Here is a 23279-nt window from a genome sequence, read left to right as displayed (position 1 = left end):
GCCTTGCCCATCGGTCGTGTCTGTATCCGTGAGTCCTGCCTTGCCCATCGGTCGTGTCGGTATCCGTGAGTCCTGCCTTGCCCATCGGTCGTGTCGGTATCCGTGAGACCTGCCTTGCCCATCGGTCGTGTCGGTATCCGTGAGACCTGCCTTGCCCATCGGTCGTGTCTGTGAACCATAGGGCTTTGTTGTGTATTCCGCAGAAAGTCCAAATTGATAGGAAATGGCCGGCCTCATTTGAAGGTTGTCGCGTCGGCGTGCGTATGAATGCTGAATGCAGCCCACTGTACGAGGTTATAGTGTGCATTGTGTACATGTGAGGGCTCCAGTGTGTGTGTGTGTGTGTGTGTGTGTGTGTGTGTGTGTGTGTGTGTGTGTGTGTGTGTGTGTGTGTGTGTGTGTGTGTGTGTGTGTGTGTGCGCGCTCCGTGTGGATTTAGTGTTGTTTAGTTACAGGCTTAAGTGTGATTTAATGTCATTAGTGTAGATCAGTGTGTGCGTGTGTGTGCCGTGTACGTGTACGTGTGTGTGAGAGACTGACTGTGTGTGAGAGAAGAGGAACAGCGAGACTGACCCTATAACCCACTCCCATGGAGTTCTAGTTTGTTTTTAATAAACCGTAAGACCCGTGCGTGCGTGCGTGCGTGCGTGCGTGCGTGCGTGCGTGCGTGCGTGCGTGCGTGCGTGCGTGCGTGCGTGCGTGCGTGCGACCCGTGCGTGCGTGGTGTACAGTAGTAGAAGAGGAGAGGAGTGGACGAGAACAGAATAATGCATATAGGAGATGATATTTAGGGGAGGAGGGAGTGGTAGAGTTGAGGAGGAAAAGGGGGGGGGGGTCTGTACCACACAAGTTGCTCCAGGAGGTCTGAGTGTTGGCTCTGGGCTACGGGAGAGAGGAAGTGAGGGAGGGGGAGGTGGAGGAGGGCTTCTCCTGGTGCCACATTAACATCACACACTGACATTCTGTTCACAGCAGAGCGGGCCTTCATGTCTGCGTCTGCGCGTGCTGCAGGGGACACCCGGTGGGGCCTGTCTGCGTGGTGCTGCAGCCGGGGACACCCAGCGGGGCCTGTCTGCGTGGTGCTGCAGCCGGGGACACCCGGCGGGGCCTGTCTGCGTGGTGCTGCAGCCGGGGACACCCAGCGGGGCCTGTCTGCGTGGTGCTGCAGCCTGCATGGCTGCGTATACACACGGATCAAAAACAGCGTGAAAGGAGTCCTCACCCCACTCTGTTTCCTAAAGGAGTCCTCACCCCACTCTGTTTCCTAAAGGAGTCCTCACCCCACTCTGTTTCCTAAAGGAGTCCTCACCCCACTCTGTTTCCTAAAGGAGTCCTCACCCCACACTGTTTCCTAAAGGAGTCCTCACCCCACTCTGTTTCCTAAAGGAGTCCTCACCCCACTCTGTTTCCTAAAGGAGTCCTCACCCCACTCTGTTTCCTAAAGGAGTCCTCACCCCACTCTGTTTCCTAAAGGAGTCCTCACCCCACTCTGTTTCCTAAAGGAGTCCTCACCCCACTCTGTTTCCTAAAGGAGTCCTCACCCCACTCTGTTTCCTAAGGGAATCCTCACCCCACTCTGTTTCCTAAAGGAGTCCTCACCCCACTCTGTTTCCTAAAGGAGTCCTCACCCCACTCTGTTTCCTAAAGGAGTCCTCACCCCACTCTGTTTCCTAAAGGAGTCCTCACCCCACTCTGTTTCCTAAAGGAGTCCTCACCCCACTCTGTTTCCTAAAGGAGTCCTCACCCCACTCTGTTTCCTAAGGGAGTCCTCACCCCACTCTGTTTCCTAAAGGAGTCCTCACCCCACTCTGTTTCCTAAAGGAGTCCTCACCCCACTTTGTTTCCTAAAGGAGTCCTCACCCCACTCTGTTTCCTAAAGGAGTCCTCACCCCACTCTGTTTCCTAAAGGAGTCCTCACCCCACTCTGTTTCCTAAAGGAGTCCTCACCCCACTCTGTTTCCTAAAGGAGTCCTCACCCCACTCTGTTTCCTAAAGGAGTCCTCACCCCACTCTGTTTCCTAAAGGAATCCTCACCCCACTCTGTTTCCTAAAGGAGTCCTCACCCCACTCTGTTTCCTAAAGGAGTCCTCACCCCACTCTGTTTCCTAAAGGAGTCCTCACCCCACACTGTTTCCTAAAGGAGTCCTCACCCCACTCTGTTTCCTAAATCACCACATGTTGTAATTGTGACAGTTTTCTGAAAAAACCTATGTTTCTATAGGTTTTTCAGAAACTATAGTAAAATACGCACATCACTTCATGGAGGTGCTGGGTTCAAAAAGTAACATAGGAAAAGAGAAGGGAAGCCGCACACTCATATGCTCCAAAGGATACATTTATTGACGACGTTTCGAGCCAAGGCTCTTCATCTGGTCAAACTCAAGATGTCAGTCTACTTAAGTGGGTGGATCACTGACATCTTGAGTTTGACCAGATGAAGAGCCTTGGCCGTCGTCAATAAATGTATCCTTTGGAGCATATGAGTGTGCGGCTTCCCTTCTCTTTTCCTCTATAGGTTTTTCCCCTTAGGGGTCCCCGGACCCCCCTTTGGGAACCACTGCTGTACATGGGCCTGGGCCAGCCAGCCTGGTCCCATGTTCTCGTTGACACAACTCAACAGGCATTTGAAACATTGCACAACCAAGTCGAAAACATGACTTTTAGTGCTTTTTGTTTGTTGAACGCTGTCACTGATAATAAAACATCGCTGTTTTTTAGTACAATGCAGATCACACACGCACGCACGTAGACCTATACAATTATAGATGGACACGCACGCACACACGCACGCACGTAGACCTACAATTATAGATGGAAACGCACGCACACACGCACGCATGCACGTAGACCTACAATTATATATGGAAACGCACGCACACACGCACGCACGCACGCACGCACGTAGACCTACAATTATAGATGGACACGCACGCACACACGCACGCACGCACGTAGACCTACAATTATAGATGGACACGCACGCACACACGCATGCACGCACGTAGACCTACAATTATAGATGGACACGCACGCACGCACGCACGCACGCACAAGCACAAGCACATTGTTTTCATGTCTCGTTGTGTAGAAATATGTTAATTAATGATCATTACTTTTGCCTCCAGAGACAGAACACGCATTATAATTAAAAACATTCAGACACCTTAAACTGCGCCGTTGAATTGTTACCATGCCCTTGTTATTGTTGGTGTGTGTGTGTGTGTGTGTGTGTGTGTGTGTGTGTGTGTGTGTGTGTGTGTGTGTGTGTGTGTGTGTGTGTGTGTGTGTGTGCGTGCGTGCGTGTGTGTGTGTGTGTTTGTGTGTGTGCGTTTGTGTGTGCATGTTATACTGTAGTATGTGTGGAATCTCAGTGTAACTGTAAATTAACAACAGGCGCACACTGCACAACATACACATGGCTGACATACAAGTATGCGCATGAGTGCGGTTGCACGCACACACGCATGAGTGCGGTTGCACGCACACACGCATGTACCAAAGTACAAATTAGGCTAACACAATAACAGAAAATAGAGGGGCAGGGAGGGTGATAAATTGTTGCTGTAGGCAATCCTATATACGGGCTGGGAGGACGGCACCTGTCAGCGGGGAGTGCTGCACGGGAGGAGTAGGGCGAAGGCTCTAGGACGGTCCTCCCGGTGGGGGCTCCTCACTGGCAGGTGAGTCAGTAGGATACAACAGCAGTAACAACACACAGCAATGTGCATGTGTGTGGGGAGGAAGTAATTGGCATAACTGAATTGGGGATGAAAAAAGGGTAAAAAAGCAACAAGAAAAAGAGAAAAAAGCTAAATAGAACTGTACATTCTGTAGTGCTCGCCACCGGTTACGCAATCAGCTCGTGGTCAGCATGCGCATGCACGCACGCACGCACGCACGCACGCACGCATGCACGCACGCACGCACGCACGCACGCACGCAGCTGCCAGTGTTTGCAGCAGTGTGAACGTGAATAATATGAAACGGAGGGGCCAGTTCAGTTCCATGGAAGACGTTGGGATCACGAGGGATTTTCCAGAGCCCACACACACACACACACACACACACACACACACACACACACACACACACACACACACACACACACACACACACACACACACACACCATTATATCATCAACAGTTCAGACCAAAGGAATCAGGCGTGCAGGACAGACATGTTCTCTGGTCAGAGTTGACAGCCAAGCGGAATGAATTCCATCCATCTGACCAAAGAAAGACCCATTTACTAGCCCATTAAAGACCAGATTCTACAAATGACTTCCAAATCAGGACAGTTTTCTGAAAAACCCATGTTTCTATATCAGTGGTTGTCAAGGACCGCCACAATTAGCTGTATTATTCATTGCTTTTCCCCTGCCTTTTACAGAGAAATTGTTTATACCCCCATCTTAGGATCTACAATCATCCACCAGCATTGCTCAATAATGCTGGTAAGTGGGTAACCTTCTCTGTAATAATAATAATAATAATAATACACTTTATTTATATACAGTATCACCTTTTTGAACAATGTTCCAAAGTGCTTAACAACAGAAAATAAAACAATCAAGCAGTCACACACATCAATTACAGACAAAATTAAGCAACAATGCTATCAGGGTTTCAAGTGCTGCGGGTTCAAAAGGCCTCTCTATATAGATGTGTCTTTAATTTTGTTTTGAAAATTGTGAGGGAACTAGCAACCCTGAGGTCAAGAGGGAGTTTGTTCCAGAGCCTAGGGGCCCTGGTTGCAAAGGCCCTGTGGCCCTTGGTCACAGATTAGTTTTAGGGACCACTAGAAGGGCTAAATTGGAGGACCTCAAGGAGCGGATGGACCGGCACATGTGGTTCCAGGAGGTCTGATAAATATTCAGGTGCCAGGCCGTTAAAAGTCAACAGTAAACTCATTGTATGTCCTCCCAGAACTCTGTTGAAACATAATAGGCCAGAGTCAGACCAGTATGTAAAAAAGTAAAGTAAAAGAAAAAAAACAAAACAATATGCAACTGAATGGCTGGGAAATAGAAATGGAGAGTTTACATAGTACCCCACGCAAGTCTTGAAGTCCACAAGTCCACACCAACACAAGGAGCGCAGTTGCCTGGCCAATTGGTTGCCATGGCAACCCCATGCAGCCCACACCTGCTGAATTCTCCACACCTGCCATTGGATTACGTATAGGGTGGCAATACACTACAAGATCTTTAGATCTTGTAGTGTATTGTAGTGTTGGCTGTGTTGGCTGTGTACTGGGGCAGTAGTATTACTCCTTTTCCATATGCTTGTACTCCGGTAGGTTGCCCATGGTATTTATACACTTGTTCCTTGCATAGGTTGCACGCTCTTTGGAACGTGCCAGGTAGAGTATGCCCGGTGGAAACCTATAGGAGGATGAAAGGACAACAGGGTGAGTATTCACATTTCACTAATGTTGCATAGAATGTAACGTGAAATGAAGTGGTGTTCGACCCAACGCCCAACATGCCCAGTATGCGCGCTGCCTCACCTCCCGGAGAATGGATCTGTACTGATAGGCAGAGAGAGATGGCTTTTATACTGTGGGTGGGTCCCTCCTAGCAGGTGAATGAAGGTGCCGCGCATCCCAGCTGATCAAGTATAGGTAACGAGGTACGTATCTCCCTTCTATGGCCGCACCCAGTGGCTGACGCGCTCTCCTGCTTTCTCTCTGCCTCTTCCATGCTCCGGGGGGGCGCTCTTACCTGCTGGGCGCAGTATTACCATCGAGACACCATAGTATATATGTAAGAACCTGTTCTGACATTCTGTATGTTTATCCCTTTTTTTCCCCTGTGTGGACACACTGAAACTCACATTGTTCACAGTGGTATGGTTTTTTCTCCAGTATGGATACGCTGGTGTGTCTTCAAGTGACCTGACTCAACAAAGCTCTTGTCACATTGTTTACAGTGGTAAGGTTTTTCTCCAGTATGGATACGCTGGTGTTTCCTGAGACTTCCTGACTCACTGAAACTCTTGTCACATTGTTTGCAGTGGTAAGGTTTTTCTCCAGTATGGACACGCTGGTGTTTCCTGAGACTTCCTAACACACTGAAACTCTTGTTACATTGTTTACAGTGGTAAGGTTTTTCTCCAGTATGGACATGCTGGTGTGTCTTAAATGCATCTAACACTCTGAAACTCTTGCCACATTGATTACAGTGGAATGGTTTTTCTCCAGTATGGACACGCTGGTGTATCTTAAGATGACCTAAATCATTGAAACTCTTCTCACATTGATTACAGAAGAAAGGTTTTTCTCCAGTGTGGATACGCTGGTGTTTCTTAAGTACACTTAAATCACTGAAACCCTTGCCACATTGTTTACAGTGGTAAGGTTTTTCTCCTGTATGGATACGCTGGTGTCTCTCAAGTCCACTTAAATCACTGAAACCCTTGCCACATTGTTTACAGTGGTAAGGTTTTTCTCCAGTGTGGAGACGCTGGTGTGTCTTCAAGTGACATGACTCAACGAAGCTCTTGTCACATTGTTTGCAGTGGTAAGGTCTTTCTCCAGTATGGACACTCTGGTGTCTCCTGAGACTTCCTAACACACTGAAACTCTTGTCACATTGTTTACAGTGGTAAGGTTTTTCTCCAGTATGGATACGCTGGTGTTTCCTGAGACTTCCTAACACACTGAAACTCTTGTCACATTGTTTACAGTGGTAAGGTTTTTCTCCAGTATGGATACGCTGGTGATTCTTCAAGTGACCTGACTCAACGAAGCTCTTGTCACATTGTTTACAGTGGTAAGGTTTTTCTCCAGTATGGATACGCTGGTGATTCTTCAAGTGACCTGACTCAACGAAGCTCTTGTCACATTGTTTACAGTGGTAAGGTTTTTCTCCTGTATGGATACGCTGGTGTCTCTTAAGTACACTTAAATCACTGAAACCCTTGTCACACTGTGTACAGATGGCTTTTTTCTTTCCTGCAGTGTAGGTCATCCGGTGCGTTTACTCCCTCTGCATGGGTTAAAGTCTTGGCAGGCCGTCGATGAGATCTGTGTTCGTCTGTGTCTTCTCTGCTGGTCACAGAGCTAGGGAGGATTTGTCCATTCATCGCTGGACGCCCATTCATGATTTGACGGTAGAGGTCACCTTGGTAGAGGTCACTGTGGTAGACGGTAGAGGTCACCGTGGTAGAGGTCACCGTGGTAGATGTCACCGTGGCAGTAGAGGTCACCGTGGCAGTAGAGGTCACCGTGGCGGCTCTTCACGTTCTGATGGTGGAGGGCCAACAGCAGAAGACAGGAGCTGAAAGAGTTGGCCTCTTATGATCTCTTCTTTCTCGGTTCTCTCTCCCCTCTGATCTCTATCTTATCCTAGCTCTCTCTTTGTGTGACACTATGCGTCGCTACCGATCACAGGTAATAAGAAGATTCCTAAAATAATCTTTATATAGGCTGAGCATAGATATGGTCTAATGTTGCACACAAGACAAACCATTGCCATGCTTGCAAGCATAGCAACCACGATTTGTGCAGGTGCCACTGCAGTGCACCTGAACAAACCTTGTTTTTGAGGGGCGCCAGCCCCTCTTATATACAGGTTTAATGTTTGTCTTTAGTTCATTGTTTGTTTAATAAACGGCATTGACAATGAAGGGAAAACTTACGTCATATTGTCTCTTTATTGTTAATGGCATTTAATGTTTGTGTTGGCACCGTTTGATTTACATCACCATTACATCACTAATCAACATGAGTTTAGATTATATTATATTAGCGCCCCTCACTTCACAGGGGTGTGATTCTTTCATACTAGAGCGGTGCCCACTGGGCACTGGCCTACTTGGAATGATACAAGTTGGAAATGCACGCCCCACCCAGATATTATGTCCTTTTTATGCCCATATTTGCCCATATATGGAGTTCTTTGTCAGGCATGACCATATATGAAGTCTTTGCAGACGTCAGAATGATGTCAGAACAGGCCAGCTCCATATATGGCCCCTGGGCAGGGGGCCCTCTGTCCAGAGCCCGGGCAGAGGCCTTGTGTGGCGGTTCTGGACAACCGTGGGTCCGACCGACTCGACACCGGGCACTGCACTCCCTGTGTGGGGGGGGGGGGGGGGGGGGCAAATTCGGTGCGGCAAACGGTTCTCGAGTTATGTGGATTTCAGACGTACGTACACACGTACACAGAGACTTGGTGCATATCGGTAGATGGGGTCCTTGCCCAAATCAAATGTGGGTGTCCTTGTCCTTGACCATTCCGCACACCATGATCCGTCTTCTCCATGTATGGTTATCCAGGGTTAGATGAGGTCAGTGTCGTGATCTTCATATACGGAGATGGCCATACATGGTGGCACGAGGCGTGATGTCACGAGGCGGGACCATATATGGAGGTGTGGGGTGACTGGCGGACGGGAGGTGCCTTTGTCTCAACCATTTGTGCAAGTCTAGGACACCCGTTTATCAGTGATCACTTCGGATCAGTATGATTGCATTCTCTGCCGATTGATAAAACGAAAACCCGGAAAACGACAGGATTAAGGTTGGCGAACATGCGTTAATATTGGGACCGCGATGCGACATGCTTGCGGTTATGTTTAGGTGAGGGTATGAGGTGGCTTCACTGGCTTGTCATTTTCAGCAGGCTCCCAGCATGTCCACTGTCCAGTAGGCCGATAAGATCGGTTAACGTGTCATTAACGCCTTTCGCAGTCAATAGGCTCCAGACTACATGCAGTAGGTCCGATCGACTAGATAAGATCGGCGTAATACCTACCGGGAATTATCGGTTGATTTCCGGTCGAACCGGCTCTCCAGGACTCGTTTGGGAGTTGAAACGCAACATTTACAGGACTTGACTCGGGACCTACTCACAGTGACTCTGCCCAAGCTCTGCTAAATACTGTGGCACCGACGTCACCGTGACTCTGCCCAAGCTCTGCTAAATACTGTGGCACCGACGTCACCGTGAATGCTCTCATGCTGTCAACAGCAGAGTGTATAGGATGTGAAACGGCCAGTTCTGCTCCTATAAACGACGCTTTGGAACTGCACAGAAAAACCACGGCCGTGCTTACCAGACAGCTTTCCATCCACCCAGCACTGTGTACACGCACGCACGCACGCACGCACGCACGCACGCGCGCACGCACGCACACGTTACCATGGATACATAAGGGGCATCAAAATACAGGCAAAAATAATTACAAAATACCAGCGCTGTGTGTGCGTGCGTCTTTTTCTTTCCCTCTGCGTGAATGTTTATGTAGCCTACATCTGTGTGCATCTCTGAGTTGCACTGCGTGTGTGACTGCGTGCGTGTGTGACTGTGTGCGTGTGTGTGTGTGTGTGTGTGTGTGTGTGTGTGTGTGTGTGTGTGTGTGTGTGTGTGTGTGTGTGTGTGTGTGTGTGTGTGTGTGTCAGGGAGGTGCAGTCTGGGCTGTTATGTGAGACCACGATGAAACACTCCGCCATCAGCACATTCCTCTCTGAACCCTGGAGAGAGAGAGAGAGAGAGAGAGAGAGAGAGAGAGAGAGAGAGAGAGAGAGAGAGAGAGAGAGAGAGAGAGAGAGAGAGAGAGAGAGAGAGAGAGAGAGAGAGAGAGAGAGAGAGAGAGAGAGAGAGAGCTAAATGATAGTTTGGATCCAGAACCTTATGGGTCTGTAACTCTGAGAGTAGGGGTCCCAGAGATAGAAATGCCATTAAATGGGGGTCCTTAGACTAGTGCATGTCAAACTGGGGGTCCTTGAAATTAAACGGGTTGAGAATCACTGCTAGAGCCGTAAAAACCTTCTCTTGTGGGGGTCCCTGGCATATTTATCTTTTCAAATGGGGGTCCGCCGACTAATTAGTGTCAATTTGGGGGTCCTTGACATGAAATGGTTTGGGAACCACCAGGTCATCATGCATCATCTCATTCCGGCCAATCAGAATTTGCGTCCTCACCTTCGTCATCACTGTTTGTGACTCAAAGCTGGCCATTCACTGTCAATGGCATTCAATGTTTGTGTTAGGACAATGTTGGTGTTAGCACAAACCCTCAAAGCTATAGACATAGGAGGGGCTAGCGCCCCTCAAAAGTTTACACACGTGCAAACTGAGCAGTGCAACTATACTTTTATTGTTATAGTTACTGTGCGTGCGTGCGTGCGTGCGTGCGTGCGTGCGTTACAGTGGCCAATGGGTCAATAGGTCGTAAGGGGTCAATAGGTCCTATACTCTAAACGGACAGACATAGGCAGGGACAGACAGACGGACACAGGGACACACATAGACATTTAAATGCAGTGTGTTGTGGGCTCATCAAACAAGTGTTTGCACTGATGCACTCTTACGCGAACACGCCATGCTACAGTAACACGCCATGCTACAGTAAGCTAACGCGCCATGCTACAGTAACACGCCATGCTACAGTAACACGCCATGCTACAGTAACACGCCATGCTACAGTAACACGCCATGCTACAGTAACACGCCATGCTACAGTAACACGCCATGCTACAGTAAGCAAACGCGCCATGCTACAGTAAGCTCAGCTGTTGTGAACGCGCCATGCTACAGTAAGCTCAGTAACGCGCCATGCTACAGTAAGCAAACGCGCCATGCTACAGTAAGCTCAGCTGTTGTGAACGCGCCATGCTACAGTAAGCTCAGTAACGCGCCATGCTACAGTAAGCAAACGCGCCATGCTACAGTAAGCTCAGCTGTTGTGAACGCGCCATGCTACAGTAAGCTCAGCTGTTGTGAACGCGCCATGCTACAGTAAGCTCAGCTGTTGTGAACGCGCCATGCTACAGTAAGCTCAGCTGTTGTGAACGCGCCATGCTACAGTAAGCTCAGCTGTTGTGAACGCGCCATGCTACAGTAAGCTCAGCTGTTGTGAACGCGCCATGCTACAGTAAGCTCAGCTGTTGTGAACGCGCCATGCTACAGTAAGCTCAGCTGTTGTGAACGCGCCATGCTACAGTAAGCTCAGCTGTTGTGAACGCGCCATGCTACAGTAAGCTCAGCTGTTGTGAATGCGCCATGCTACAGTAAGCTCAGCTGTTGTGAACGCGCCATGCTACAGTAAGCTCAGCTGTTGTGAACGCGCCATGCTACAGTAAGCTCAGCTGTTGTGAACGCGCCATGCTACAGTAAGCTCAGCTGTTGTGAACGCGCCATGCTACAGTAAGCTCAGCTGTTGTGAACGCGCCATGCTACAGTAAGCTCAGCTGTTGTGAACGCGCCATGCTACAGTAAGCTCAGCTGTTGTGAACGCGCCATGCTACAGTAAGCTCAGCTGTTGTGAACGCACCATGCTACAGTAAGCTCAGCTGTTGTGTTTCTCACGTTCCCATTCTCGTTATGGTCCTACTGTACGTCACTTCTCTGCACCGCAACTTATAACAAAGAGGATTCATGTTTTGTTTGTGCTTTTGAAATTGGGCCTTGGAATGTGCTGGCAACTGTGAAAGAGAAAATGGTATCGTCTCTGTCACAGTGCGGTGCGACTCAAGACAAGTAGGCCTATATAGGACCCAAAATGCTGAACAGACAGGCAGGAGCAGAGAAGGTCAAATGCAATTATTTATGAAAAGTGAAAACACTGGGTGAACAGAACGGGAACAGGACACCATAACAAACGTCTGTACTCAAGCAGGGAGGGAACACAAATAACTGAGGGTTTAAGTAGACACAGGGATAACAATACACAGGTGAACAGAATTAACAATTAACACAGGGATTGGCTGGGCGACTAAAGCCCTAACCACACCAAAGGGTCAAGATGGTTTTAGCGTTGTCCCTGCAGTGTGATATGTCTTGTTGCATGTTGACCGACGTTGACACTAGTGATTCAACGCATGGAATTCAATGCCCAACCCACACCAAAGGGTCGAGACGGTTTTAGCATGAACTCCTTGCAACCGTTTGGAGTTGGAACCAAGGAGTTGCATGGTGACCTTAGAGTATATATGAATAGAGACGGCACCCGAGTTCTCCTCCCATCCACTTGCATTATGTTGCTCTAAAGCGCATGAGGCGATTTCACTCCTTCCGGGTAGGAACAGAGTGCATTCTGGGATGGATTGGGCCAAAACACATGAACGCGCTGCCGTTGACTATCATTGCACGCGTGTATTGCATTGCACGTGCGTTCACGTATGAAACAGCGTTCACGTGGCATCGTGAACGTGCACAATGATAGTCAACGGACCAGCACGTTCATGTGTTTGGGCCCACGCTGCAATACCAAATTCGGCCATTATGTCCATTTCGCCTCAGGGTTTCCTCCGGGTGCCGTCTCTATTCATATATACTCTAAGATGGTGACCCATTTGGTGTGGTTAGTGCTTACTGCTTAACAGGACACAGGTGGAGAAGAATTGCAATTACAGACTGGTGAGACAAGACTGGTAGCAAACATTAGAGCAGACAGGAAACACTAGGACATCACTGCATAATAAAAACAACAGTTCATGACAGTATTTTCTTCCACTTTATAAAATAATAATAACATGGATTTAGTGTTTGCCAATTAGCCTCATGGGTACCATGTGGTTCTGCCACCCTCTGGTCTGGTCTGGTCTGGTCTGGGGAGGAGGGTACAGAGCACTGGTTCCCAAACTGTTTCATGTCAAGGACCCCCACATTGGAAAAGATATGCCAGGGATATGCCCCCATAAGGGAGGAATTGTATGGCTCTAGCAGTGATTCTCAACCATTTTAATTTCAAGGACCCCCAGTTTGACACACATTAGTCTACAGACCCCCATTTAATGGCATTTCAACTGTGGGACCCCAATTTATATTATATAGTTAAACCTATATTAATTTAACTCTTGAGAGTGTACAAATGGAACCAAATGGACCTGTTAGTTTTTGTTCTGAATTTGAACCAGCCAAGGTCCGATCTATGAACATTTTTAAACCGCAACACAATTTCAAACAATATGGGGATCCCTGCTTCATCTCTCTCTCTCTCTCTCTCAGCCAGGGGGTCCTCATGGGCTCCCTGCTTCATCTCTCTCTCTCTCTCTCTCAGCCAGGGGGTCCTCATGGGCTCCCTGCTTCATCTCTCTCTCTCTCAGCCAGGGGGTCCTCATGGGCTCCCTGCTTCATCTCTCTCTCTCTCAGCCAGGGGGTCCTCATGGGCTCCCTGCTTCATCTCTCTCTCTCTCAGCCAGGGGGTCCTCATGCATGGGCTCCCTGCTTCATCTCTCTCTCTCTCAGCCAGGGGGTCCTCATGGGCTCCCTGCTTCATCTCTCTCTCTCTCAGCCAGGGGGTCCTCATGGGCTCCCTGCTTCATCTCTCTCTCTCTCAGCCAGGGGGTCCTCATGGGCTCCCTGCTTCATCTCTCTCTCTCTCAGCCAGGGGGTCCTCATGGGCTCCCTGCTTCATCTCTCTCTCTCTCAGCCAGGGGGTCCTCATGGGCTCCCTGCTTCATCTCTCTCTCTCTCAGGCAGGGGGTCCTCATGGGCTCCCTGCTTCATCTCTCTCTCTCTCAGCCAGGGGGTCCTCATGGGCTCCCTGCTTCATCTCTCTCTCTCTCAGCCAGGGGGTCCTCATGGGCTCCCTGCTTCATCTCTCTCTCTCAGCCAGGGGGTCCTCATGGGCTGAAAATGGCCTCCATGGCCTCTATTGAACCCGGGTCTCTGCAGATGCTTTACCTCTGTATGCCACCCAGATGCCATGTATTTTTAACTCTTCTCTTCACAACTGTGAGAGGCTGGTGTGTGTGTGTTGTGTGTGTGGGGGGGGGGGGTGGGGGGGGGGGGGGGGGGGTGTTGTTTAACTTGTAATTCTCTTGTTCCCATCATGAGTGGTTGTTGTTCTCACTCCTTACGGTTCAACTCCACTTCAATGAGTGGTTGTTGTTCTCACTCATTACGGTCCAACACCACTTCAATGCAGCCTATACTGCAATTAGCGACAAACAGGATGTGTTGTTCGTTGTATAGCTTGTGTGAAATGTGTTGTTTGTCTGGTGGCCGGGGCCGTGACTCTTTTAAGCCTAATTTTTATGATCCCGTCGCACGACGGTCGGTGTCGCACGTCAGAAACTGTCGAGCTGCAAGCTCACAGTACGCACGTTCACAGACTTTATTGCCAACTCCTCACTCAGTAACTTTAGACCTAGATTGAGGGCCAGCCTGATGGATCAAGCCTCTCCACTTGCTTCTACCACATAATACTAAGCATTAAAGTATGAGGTATAAAGTACAGCAGCCTTGTGTTCCTAAAACAGAAAGATTGGGTATTGGGTAAGACTGACGTTATGTATCTTTCAGGACCTTTCAGTGCTTTGTCTCAACCATTACTATATGGCTCTGGTCTCAGCCACCGCGGTAGATATTTTGACATTCCGTTTTTTTTTTCTTTTGAATGTTGCCACTACTGTTGGAGCAGCCATAAACTACAAAGGTTCATCCCGATGTTCTGGGCATCTTTGTAATGTTAGTGTTAGTAAAAAGCAGATTAAAGAGTGACTTTTGAGGCAGACTAACATCAGTCACTTTTCCATTCACTGTAGTAGGAGGTGGTGCGGGGAAACCGCAGATATGTCGTCTCCGCCTACAGGAAATACGTTGCCTGCGACCATGAGACCCGTTTCTGAATTGGTCTATACACGAACAGACGTGCACGCAGGCAGGCACGCACACACGCAGTTTCACACTCGTTACTTGTTTGTTTTGTCTTAGGTTTGATACTATGTTCAACTCATTATACTTATTATTTTAGGTGAGATCCCTCATAATGGTTACCAGTATACACAAGAAATAAGTAAAATGAAAAGTAAATAAAAAACGTTAGCTTGTATATTTGGGCTGTTATTCGACACCCAACCCTGTCGTAATCAGTGTGCCATACGTCAGGCTTTACAGTTTGCATTGTGGTCTGCAGAAATAGTATTGATTAACAATCCCAAAAGAGTGAGACGTCACTCTTCTGTCCTTCATCATCATCACAGGTCATCATTTTTCGACCGCGGTCGAGATCATGGATTTCACAATGCCACGCCAGACTTTCCGGTCCTTCATTGCCATCCCCAGTTCCTGCTTACATCATGATGCCTGTGTGTCCCTATAGCGATGACATCAGGGAGCGACAGTTTTCTACCTCTGGTCTGCTTTGAGGCAGGACTCCAGAGGGAAGATATAACCTCATATTCAGCTCTGTAGCAGTGGCCGGCAAACTGTGTTCTTCTGGATCGGACCAGTGAAGAAACACGGGGAAGGTTGCCGAATATTAAATAAGTCGATGGGTGGCTCTTCCAAGAGAGATTTTGCGCTCTCATTAGAAGGCGGGTGTAAGTGCCATCCAACCGTTTCTCTAATTTCTTTGAATGTCTCGGAGCCGGAGTAGAATCGACAGTTCCCTGTCTGTCTGTCTGTCTGTCTGTCTGTCTGTCTGTCTGTCCTCTGGTCTCTGTCATTTGGTTTTCCGTCGTGTGGGTGGTGGTGGTGGCTGTCTAAGAGGTTTGGCCTCGTGACCAGAAGGACACGGGTTCAAATCCCAGGTCATAAATAAATGCATGGGGATAAAAGTACCTCAACAGCTAGTACTGTATTTTAGAATTCATGAGGTCAGGATTCTGGGAAAACATGTCCGTCATCCAAACGCAGAGGGGCCAAAACTTGAGAAGAGTAAAAAGGCCTGTATTCATACTCCAGGTTTATATGTGATGAGGTGACCAAACCGAAACGGTGGCCTGGAATTGGACAGAGGTGAAAGTGAGCTCAAAACCCTTTTAAACAGATAATCCTGACCTGCGTCACTAAAGCTGCAACACGTAAATTGAATAAAACATTATTTTAACCGATATGTAGACTCTACATTGTAGAGTATGGTGATACATACATGTGTACATACAGTAGTTGGCAAGTAGTACATTACAGTAGTACTATAGTATAGTATAGTATAGTATAGTATAGTATAGGTTGAAAACCTTAAACAGAGAAAAAGACAAAAACTAAATACAGGCCATCATTAACACTTTAATTGCCCGGAACTATTTAATCCATTACATTCATGCGTCCAGTCGATTTATAAACACGGACGCCTTTTCCGGACGGACCGGCGGAAGTTCATGATGTTGTGTAGCAGCTAACAATAGCCACAGCACTCTAGAGTCGATCGACAACAACGGGAGACAAGAATAAATCTATCGAGACTAGCGACTGGACCGCGGAGCGCCGTCTAACACAGGATCTTTTTCAGAAAAAGACGGGATGATTTAGATCGAGAGTTATAAACGTTTTAAGATTTTCGTTTTCATCAGCTAAACAGAGGAGGGAGTTTTTCGATGACGTCTCACTCTTGCGCGTCACCGAGGAGAGCCCAGGAACACTATACTAATAAACACTATACTAATAAAACACTATACTAATAAGCACTATACTAATAAACACTATACTAATAAAACACTATACTAATAAACACTATACTAATAAACTAGTTACTAATGTTACTCTGGAGAGGGAAGTCTGGAGCATACTGGTGGAGCTGTTGCCCCCGCGACCTGACTACGGATAAGCGGTTGAAGATGGATGGATCTGCTATTTCACACACACGCACGCGCGCACACACGCACGCGCGCACACACGCACGCGCGCGCACACACGCACGCGCGCGCGCGCACACACACACACACACACACACACACACACACACACACACACACACACACACACACACACACACACACACACACACAGTACTCTTGGGTATAGAAGCTTGGAAGTCAACCTTTATTGAGACTGTAAAAAACAAAGTCATGTCAAACAATGACAGAAAAATTATTTCCATAATCTGTGTCCAGCTGTACTGCTGCTAATATCATAAAACCAACTGATTAACATCAAAACATCTGAGAGCTTTCAGCTCAGGAGTGATAAAATAATATAGGTCTCACATCCAGATCTCAGAAATATGTACCTTCATAATAGAAGTTTCCCTTCATGCATCTACCGCCCCGTATCTGCGCTGCACTAGTGCTGTATTCACCTTTTTCCTAGGCTGTGTGTGCTCCACTTCCTGTCGATTTCATTGGACATCATTGGTCATCTGACCAGTTTCATTGGATTTCATTGGATCAAATCGACAGGAAGTGGAGCACACACAGCCTATAGGAAAAAGGTGAATAGAACATTCTCTCTCAGGGACGTGCACTGAACACATAGACATCAAAGGGGGCTTCAGCCCCTGCCCTTTTACCCGTCTGTAAAGCAACTGCCCTTTCCGGACCAGGAATGCAGCATTTACTATGGTGGAAGAAATGCCTCTACTCCTTTCCATGCCATGCTGGAAGGCAGCATTCAGGAGAATGGATTTTTTTCTCCATAGTCTCCTGAACTTGGAACGCAGCATTTTGCGTTGAACTAATTTGTTTAGAAATCCATGTCGTTACACCGCATCGATCTCCACTAGCTAAATAGTGCTGTGTTGCAGCCCGAAAATAGCTGATCTACAAGCTCTCAACGCGTTGCAGCGCGACGCGTTGTGAGCTTGTAGATCTGCTTTTTTTTGTCCAAAAGTGCCCTCTTAGGGGATTTCACTCTCTGCACGTCCCTGCTCTCTCGTACAGTACAAAGAGACCAGATTAGTTCCGTAATCTCACAACCAGATTTTAAGCCACAATTTAAGCCTTATATGTTTGTTGTAAGACAAAATAGCTAGATCTGGTTTCCCTTTTATGTTTCCTTGCGGAAAAAAACCCCCAATCTTTACATTTTTGTGAAAAGATTTAAAAAGACCCAAATTCTCCCAAACGCCCCAAAATAGGGTTCATATTGCAGAGAACAAAGTGAGACTTCTTCATCGGCTATACTCATTGTAAACCGTTTATAACCGTTTTATCCCGTATACAGAGATAAACACAGAGACTTCGTTAAGCACTATAAAATTAAATGTGATAATTCATAACTTTTTAAAAGCATATCCCATTATGTCATTTACTTTCATGCCCACAACTGTTGTTTGTTGGAAAGGCATTGGCCAAACAATAAGTCTATACACTTTAGATCTGCAACCGTTTTAAGCAGTACTGTATGACATGAATATAGCAGGACACAATTGAACGATACGGTTTTACAAAGAAATACATATAAAAGTATCAAACAAAATGAATATTTTCAGAAGGCACTGGCTTTAGAACAAATAAATACCAGCATTTCTCAACCTCTACATGATTTGGGTAATGGACACATTTTTTATACTACTCTTGTCTTGTCAAAGGTGTAACTTTCTTGAATTTGAACCTGCAGGCTCATTATTGCAAGCTTGATGTTAACTTGGAATTTTATATCAAAATTATTATCACGTATTATTCTGTAGCTATTCGACAAAACATTCCCAGAAAACACAGTGTCATTAAAGATAGACTTGAAACTAAATCCCATTCTTCTGATGAGGCGATAGTCTCATGGAAGCCCCAATACTGTAGAGTCTACAGTATGGGGGCTTCCATGAGTCTACAGTGTAGACCCAGAAATGTTGTTTAGTTATAAACTTTTATGATTCAAATGTCATCTATAGGCTTAGCAGGTGAGATTAAGCTTGGTTGTTAAAAGTTGCAGGCCATGAGGTCAGCACATTTGGGCAAGTGGCTATGGCCGCTTTTAGCCCAAGGAGTGTTTGTGTTTGTGTAAAACTAATGCTTGGAATGGGTTCAGAATCATGAACGCCCCTAGTTTGACACATTACATATACTTAAAGAATGATTATTATTATTTTTGCCTTATATAGGTTGTTAATGGTATGGTCACATATATTATGCTAATTACTCAAATTGCTCAACGTGCAACGTTTAGCCATCAAGCTGCATTTCATCCATTAGGCCTATAGATACAATTTATATCATACAAGTTTATAATATTCACCATTTCTAGGTTCATTGAATTTCCAGTAGAGTAAGATCATATCTGTAGCGTAGCACAGAGTTGTTTTTTTCCTTCTTCTTCTTTAACTCTACAGTGTTTTGTTTTGTTTTAACTCTACAGTGTTTTGTTTTGTTTTAACTCTACAGTGTTTTGTTTTGTTTTAACTCTACAGTTGCTGGCGAGGTTGAGAAAGGCTGGTGCTGTAATGCCTGAGTTATGCTTAGGTTGAGTGCCGGGAGTCACACGACAAAAAATAGCTAATCTACAAACCCACAACGCATTGCAGCGCAACGGGTTGTGCTCTTGAAGACGGGTCTACTTTCCGTGTACACACCACCACCGCACGACCACCGTAAGCATAACCAGGCTTATAAAGTCCCCACGTGAAGACTATAATATACCGGCTAGTTGTATGTTGTGTTTGTAAACTCTGTAACAGTGTCCGTCTCAACGTTGGACACCTTGTCGATTATTCAAGTACCTTCTCCACTATCTAACGACCGGCGGGGAGTAGAAAATAAATTAGACGCTGCTTTGAACTGCCCTGCAGTTCCAATTCTGACCGATATCCGTCGCGAACACTTTGAAAAGACAATAAAACGTCATCAACGTACGGCACAGTTCCCCGCGGGACTGCATGGAAAAAATTAAAACGAAAGAGAGACGATTAGAAAAACCCGATCTTTGGTATAGTTTTTGATTTGATGCGCTTCATAGTGTCATAAGAAAAGTCCAGAAAAAATACAGATACAATGTCGTAAATTGCTCTCGCTTTCCATGTGCGCACATAACAGGTATCAAAGATTAATTCTATAGATATACTGTATCTGTTTTTTTTTTTAAATCAACTATATGTAAAGACAACAAAGGACAGAATCCAAAGCCTCAAACAGCACCAATCCACAAAGCGCTAAAAAAAAGACATTTCAAATGAAATAAAATTAAACAAAAAAGCATATCACACAATTGTTACAAACTGAACCATTTTTGTTACAAATGCTTTTCATGCGCTGAGATGTCATTATACAATACACACTCACTGTATAAGACAGAGTGCTGTTTGTTGGGCAGTTATAAAACATGATGTAACGTTTCAACTCCGTGTTCAGAACCAGAAACACTCTCAGCTCGAAGATGATACAAAAAGATGAATTGTCCAAATATTGACGGCCATCTCTGGCAACGAATAAACCGCCTATTCCCCTCCTTGATTCACGTGCCCACCCCGACTCGCCCACCTCCTCGACCCACCTACACCTGACCTAATATTTATCCTGGGCTCTGAACATTGATGGGGAACAATTCAGTAGTATTCCATCCTCTGGCATAAACCTTTTTGACCTCTAGCTGTACTTCTGCTGTCCAGCAACAAACCTCCGCCATCTCAATGCTATAAGTGAACCCTTGCGTGTGTGTGTGTGTTTGTGTAGCACATCGGGTCCATCTACGTGCTGAAATCCATCAGGTTTTTTTATTGCTTACGCACACTTCAGAATGTCAGTAAAAAATAGATCCTTAAAGGTTTCATGACATTCATTTCCATTTATTTTTATTTTTCCATTTTTTATTCTAGGTTTTTATGACCTAATTTACACCCACACAACCTTGAACTTTGGAACATTATTGAAAATGTATTTCCTTTAGTGGATTGTCTGTGGCCTGGGGTTTTTGAGCTGCAATGGCAGGCAATGACAGGCAAAATCCCTCAGCAGTGACATCTGCTGGCAAATTGTCATGTAATATATGGGATTTGTGGACCGTTACATCACAGTCCACAGGGAAACCAGAGCACTTGTTTGAGCCAGAAAACCCCAGACAAAACAAATTTACAAAAACCTTTTGTTTTGAATGTCACGATACCTTTAATATTCACGTCCATCTGATCCATTGAGCAACACCTTCGGCAAAAGTTAAATTTATCAAATGTCGTTTAACCCATTTTGACCTGAGATCAGATTCTAAAAATGTCTTCCTACATTCTGACAGTTTTCTGAAAAAGCTATGTTTCTATGTCAGTGGTTCTTCAATTTAAAAAAAATAGCAGACCTACAAGCTCATAGCGCGCCACTCGGTGGCGCGCTATGAGCTTGTAGATCTGCTATTTTTCAATAGCTAAAGCATAACATGATGCTAACACCAAAAGGGGTTCCCGCCCAAAATGGGTTTAAGCCCCGACTTCTTAGGGATATTTTTACTCTCCAAAGAAATGACAAATTAAATAAATGCTACATGCGCATACTGTATTACGTATAACCTTGATTTGAAAATAGCTAATACAATTTGTACAATAACTACGCGTGCCAAAAAATTGCCAGTGGACTCTAACAATGACCAGTAGGTGGTATATTACGTCATGTTTATCTCAGTAATGCATGTTCGTTGACGAGGAGGGGAGGGGGAAACTACCATAGCTCCCCGCCCGGGGCAGCTTCTTGCGAAGAAATGAAGCGAGAAAACATGAAAATAAAAAATAAATCGTAAAAATAACGCTGAGGAACAATCAAACCAATCTACTAGTCCTAATGGTGAGGTCTGGTGATACGGACTCAGGGTGTCTATCCACTTTATTTATTTAAATCTCTCTCTCTCTCTACCTCCCTCTCAATCTCTCTCTCTCTGTCCCTCCCGTCCTCCCTCCCTCAGGGTCTCAGGGTGGGCGGTGGGCGCGAGGGGGGAGGGCAGGGGAGGCCCGGTGGGAGGCGGGCCGGGGGCGGGCCGGGCGGCAGGGGGCCGGGCGGCGCCCTGGGGGGCGGGGCGAGCGGCTGGGGCGGAGGGGGAGGGGGGGCGGGGGCCGCGGCAGGGACGCTCCGCGGGGGAGGGTTGTGGATGGGGGAGCGGGGGGACGGGGCCTTGTTGTTGTTGGCGGCCACGGCTGCCGCGGCTGCCTCGTCCTTCACCCGCGTGAAGTTGATGCACCGGCCCTGAGAGAGAGAGACAGAGAGAGAGAGAGAAAGAAAGAGAGAGAGCGAGGGAGAGAGAGAGAGAGAGAGAGAGAGAGAGAGAGAGAGAGAGAGAGAGAGAGAGAGAGAAAAAAGAAAGAGAGAGAGAGAGAGAGCGAGGGAGAGAGAGAGAGAGAGAGAGAGAGAGCGAGAGAGAGAGCAGAGAGAGAGAGAGAGAGAGAGAGAGAGAGAGAGAGAGAGAAAAAAGAAAGAGAGAGAGAGAGAGAGCGAGGGAGAGAGAGAGAGAGAGAGAGCGAGAGAGAGAGAGAGAGAGAGAGAGAGAGAGAGAGAGAGAGAGCGAGGGAGAGAATTAGTATTTCATTATATTGCATTACATTTCATTGTGGCTGATATCAGACTTGAATGACAAAGTGAATTAAAGAGAATTCAATTCAATTCAATTCTCCAGTCAGCATATGAACTTGCTGAGGTATGCATTAATATTAAAATAGATGAGAAGAACTCTATTGATGACATTTCACTCTTTAATGAATTGCTGCTGTATTTAAACAGGATAAACATGAAACCAACGTTCAGTTTCCTTTTCCTAAAGCTGCTTGCAGATGGGAACACAAATGACAATTAAAGCAATCTTCAATTCAATTCAATTCAAAATAAAAGCCCTGCAATCAGACAGGACTGGCAGCACCGTTAAAGCCTCTCTTTACAGTTGATCTCTGACCAAGTCTGTCTGTCTGTCTGTCTGTCTGTCTGTCTGTCTGCCTGCTCTGCCGCTCTGCCGCTCTGCCGCTCTGCCTGCTCTGTCTGTCTGTCTGTCTGTCTGTCTGTCTGTCTGTCTGCCTGTCTGCCTGTCTGTCTGCCTGTCTGCCAGCTGCTGTGGGAGATTACAAGTAAAATCCTGGCTGAAACTACTTCAAAATAACCCAACTGTCCCACCGCTGTCTCTCCCTGTAACCATGACAACATGTTCCCTCCTCACGCTCGTAATGGACCGTATGGGCACACAGTGAAAGGGAGGGGCGGAGAGAGAGAAAGATGAGAGAGAGAGAGAGAGAGAGAGAGAGAGAGAGAGAGAGAGAGAGAGAGAGAAAAGGGAGGGGGTGGATTAACGAATGGGTGTCGCTGGAGTCTAGCTGGACGCTCCAAACATCAACTTTGAACTTTGGTGGTCATTTAATAAATACCCACACGACAGCATGATGCAATGTGATGTCAGACTGACCGGGAGAGTCTTTGTGTCAGACTGACCGGTAAATGGTAAATGGTAAATGGTGCATTTATATAGCGCCTTTATCCAAGGCGCTTTACAGAGATTGTGCATTACATTCACCCATTCATACACCGATGGTAGCGGAAACCATGCAAGGCACCAACTAGCACATCGGGAGCAATTAGGGGTTCAGTGTCTTGCTCAAGGACACTTCGACAGTAACTCTGGGGGAGCCCGGGTTCGAACTGGCAACCTTACGGTTACCATCCAGACACTCTACCCCTGAGCCACCGCCGACCGGGAGAGTCTGTGTGTCAGACTGA

The 23279-nt window shown here is 46.8% G+C and overlaps 2 protein-coding genes and 1 long non-coding RNA gene across 4 annotated transcripts in view; 2 read left to right on the top strand and 1 right to left on the bottom strand.

The window, feature by feature from the left end:
• The window catches only part of vps35l (VPS35 endosomal protein sorting factor like), a gene marked incomplete at its 3' end in the record, with an annotated part of 249115 nt that overhangs the window by 108830 nt on the left and 117006 nt on the right, over nucleotides 1-23279 (top strand). The window lies entirely within an intron of this gene.
• Nucleotides 16702-18932, top strand: LOC306914672. The gene is made up of 2 exons (XR_013788733.1): nucleotides 16702-18297; nucleotides 18713-18932. It is a non-coding gene; the product is annotated as an uncharacterized lncRNA (long non-coding RNA).
• The window catches only part of antxr1c (ANTXR cell adhesion molecule 1c), a 104665-nt gene continuing 102354 nt past the window's right edge, over nucleotides 20969-23279 (bottom strand). For both annotated transcript variants that reach the window (XM_079492759.1, XM_079492760.1), the window contains exon 18: nucleotides 20969-21767. In XM_079492759.1, the coding sequence (XP_079348885.1) occupies nucleotides 21486-21767 (282 nt within the window). In that variant the 3' untranslated portion in view covers nucleotides 20969-21485. The remainder of the gene's footprint in view (nucleotides 21768-23279) is intronic.

Source organism: Electrona antarctica (assembly GCF_951216825.1).
Source record: "Electrona antarctica genome assembly, chromosome: 22".
Classification (NCBI taxonomy): domain Eukaryota; kingdom Metazoa; phylum Chordata; class Actinopteri; order Myctophiformes; family Myctophidae; genus Electrona; species Electrona antarctica.
Note: the sequence above shows the minus strand (reverse complement) of the source record. Positions and strands in the feature narration are given on the sequence as shown.